The 2,958-nt window shown below is 36.0% G+C and overlaps 1 protein-coding gene across 1 annotated transcript in view; it reads left to right on the top strand.

The window, feature by feature from the left end:
• The first annotated feature begins 319 nt into the window (after positions 1 to 319).
• The window catches only part of sgcd (sarcoglycan, delta (dystrophin-associated glycoprotein)), a 108,010-nt gene continuing 105,371 nt past the window's right edge, over positions 320 to 2,958 (top strand). The window contains exon 1 of the mRNA XM_073824946.1: positions 320 to 343. Within this exon, the coding sequence (XP_073681047.1) occupies positions 320 to 343 (24 nt within the window). The remainder of the gene's footprint in view (positions 344 to 2,958) is intronic.

Genomic DNA, 2,958 nt, shown 5'->3' with positions numbered 1-2,958 from the left:
CATCCTGCTAGTTGAATAAATGCACAAAGGGTTGCCTTTCACCCTGCAGAGTACCAGCAAATTAATGATGTTGTTTTTCCTCATTGAATCCTATTAGTGTCACTCCATGACTTCCTATTTAGGTTAAATCCTTGTCTTGGTAATTGAAGGCTCAGAAACCCCATTCCTGCACCAATACACTAAACATCAGAACAACAGAAAGACATGTGATTTTTAATATGCGCATTTTGAAGTGATCAGAATTTTTTTTTTAAGTTTTTATGCTTAATAGTGGAGACAACCCACCCTCAAACATGAAGTATAAAGGGAAAGAGAAGGGATGAAGGATGTGATGTGTGGCCAAGTATGGTGCCCCATATTTGGAATCTGTGCTCTGCATTTAACCCATCCAAGTGCACACACACATCAGTGAGTAGTGATAAACATGCGCGCGCACACACACACACACACACACACACACACACACACACACACACACACATACATACACACACACACACACACACACACACACACACACACACACACACACACACACACACACACACACACACACACACACACACACCTACACCTTGCTCAAGGGTCTCACCTCAGTCGTGGTATTGAGGGTGGAGAGAGTGCTGGACATTCACTCACACAAAATGAATAAACAGCTTGAATATTAATTTCTTCATGTGGGCAGGAATTAAATGCTCCTTTCTTCTGATTGGTCAGCCAAATATCAAACTGTGCAGTCATCAGTTCTTTCTTAGTTTCGCAAGACAGAATAATAGTCCTCCGCTGCTGCAGATGTATGGATTTTTAACGCCTTTATTGCAACTGCGTTTCATATTTATCTTATCAACAACAACCAGACTAATGAATGGCTCAACATTCGTACAGGGGCAGATCCTAGACAGTGCTTTCTTTTGTGTAGACCAGTGGTTCTCAAAGTTCCAAAGGGTCCGCAAAATAATTTGCTATAGCCTACTATATTTTCCAGACTGAAAGTTATGTTTTTAATCATGATACATGTTGTGTTTTATTCCAAAGTGATGCATTTAAAATCAAATAATATAAACATAGTGCAACATAGTGCATTCTGTTGTTTTCTTTATTTTTCAAAGGCATGCTAGTTTGTAGTCATTTTGAATGTACACAAATAAAAACATACATTTTACCATATGACTGCAAATGAGTATTATTTCCCCTGCTGAGGAAAAAATCCAAGTGAACATCAATTATTGCTCAATATTAATTAAATTACCTTTTACCTTTTAATTTACTACATTAAGTTATGACTTGTGACTGCATAATTTCTGTACACTTCAATACTGGTCTGTGCTTGATTGTAGTCACGTTTGTCTGCTTATTTTTGTTTACTGAGTTTATTTAACCCATCACAACTTATTGGAACTGTGTAAACTAGGGTAACTGCAAATCTCAGATATGCACCTCATAGTGTATATTACAAGCGTTCTGAAGGTATACTGTAGGATTTAGTGAGAAATAAACCTATAAGGCAAGTCATTACATTCATGTAAATCTTGCACTGCAGTTATGTGTGTGCCGCACACAAGCACATATACTTTTAAGATCTTAATTATAATACATTTTAATAAAATAAAAGAGAACATTACAAAACAGATGTCAGACAGTCAGAATGACAGTTACTGCGTTAATGTTATATTATATACCAAAGTCAATACATTGTTATTTGCTTTTTGTATTAGTGTTATAAAATATTTAATTTAAAATTAATTATTAAATAAACAAACAAACTTACTGAGGGACCAGTCTACACAGAAGAAAGCCCTGTCTAGGCTCTGCCCTAGTATGGGTTGTGTCGAGCCATTAATTTGTCTGGTCTGGTTTTTAATAAGAAAAAGATTAAATCTAGTTACAATAAATTTGTTAAGAATCCGTACACCTGCAGCAGTGGAGGACTATTATTCTGCCACGTTAAGCTGAGGAAGAACTGATGATTGCACGGTTTGATCTCCGGCTGATCAATCAGCAGAAAGGACCATTCAATTCCCGCCCATGTGCAGAAATCAATATTGAAGCTGTTTATTCATTTTTATACCCATGAACAAAAAAACTTAAAATTAAGCTGAATTCTTGTTTATCATTTTTGAAAAAAAACAAAAACAAAAAAAAAACAGAACTTTCATTATAAATCAAAAAACATAGTGAACGAATAATACACAGATTTTAATACCTCTTGCAAAATGATTATTCTTCCCACTTCTGAAACATACTCATGTGAAACTGGCAGCAGAATTATTATTTTTTTCTCTAGATATGAAATATAGGTATGGCAGTGGCCTCCTGGAAACTTTTCCACTGACTGGGTCAAACTCATCATATTAGGGTACCCCACAGTTAGAGTTTCCATAGTGGCTGGAGCAGTGATACACTTCCAGCCCACTGGTTTCTGTTTATTGATTTAATTTTCATTTTTTCCTGAGTGAACAATTTTGTTTTAAATAGGGCAAAAGTAGCTTTCCTAATGCCACTCAATGCATTTCCCCCGCTGTTGTTCTATATTGAAGTACTATACACATTTACACCTCATTTATACTTACAATGTCAAGGGTGCTCAAACATACTGTAGATAATCCATTTCTCCACTGCTCAAATACAGTTGAAATCACGGTCTATTTTAATAACAATAAGCCCGACATGGTTTGCGATTCCCTTTGAAACACTATATCATGACAGATTATGCACTTAAAATGTGGGTGATTATACAATATAAGGAGTTGATGATAAGGGCAGAATGGGTTGTAAAACCCTATGATATGAAGAACAGGAAACTCATTGAATTTTTCATTTTGCAATCCTGTACCTTGGAACTTTCACAGAGCTGTCTAAAGTCATTTGTTTCAGTGCTGCCTGAATGTGCGTGCTTGTCAAATGCGATTGACTCTGCCAACAGAGAGTTCCGCTCAAAATAGATATTAGTCTACTATT

This window comes from Garra rufa, chromosome 19 (assembly GCF_049309525.1).
Source record: "Garra rufa chromosome 19, GarRuf1.0, whole genome shotgun sequence".
Taxonomy (NCBI): Eukaryota; Metazoa; Chordata; class Actinopteri; order Cypriniformes; family Cyprinidae; genus Garra; species Garra rufa.
This window is presented reverse-complemented; position numbering and strand designations above follow the sequence as displayed.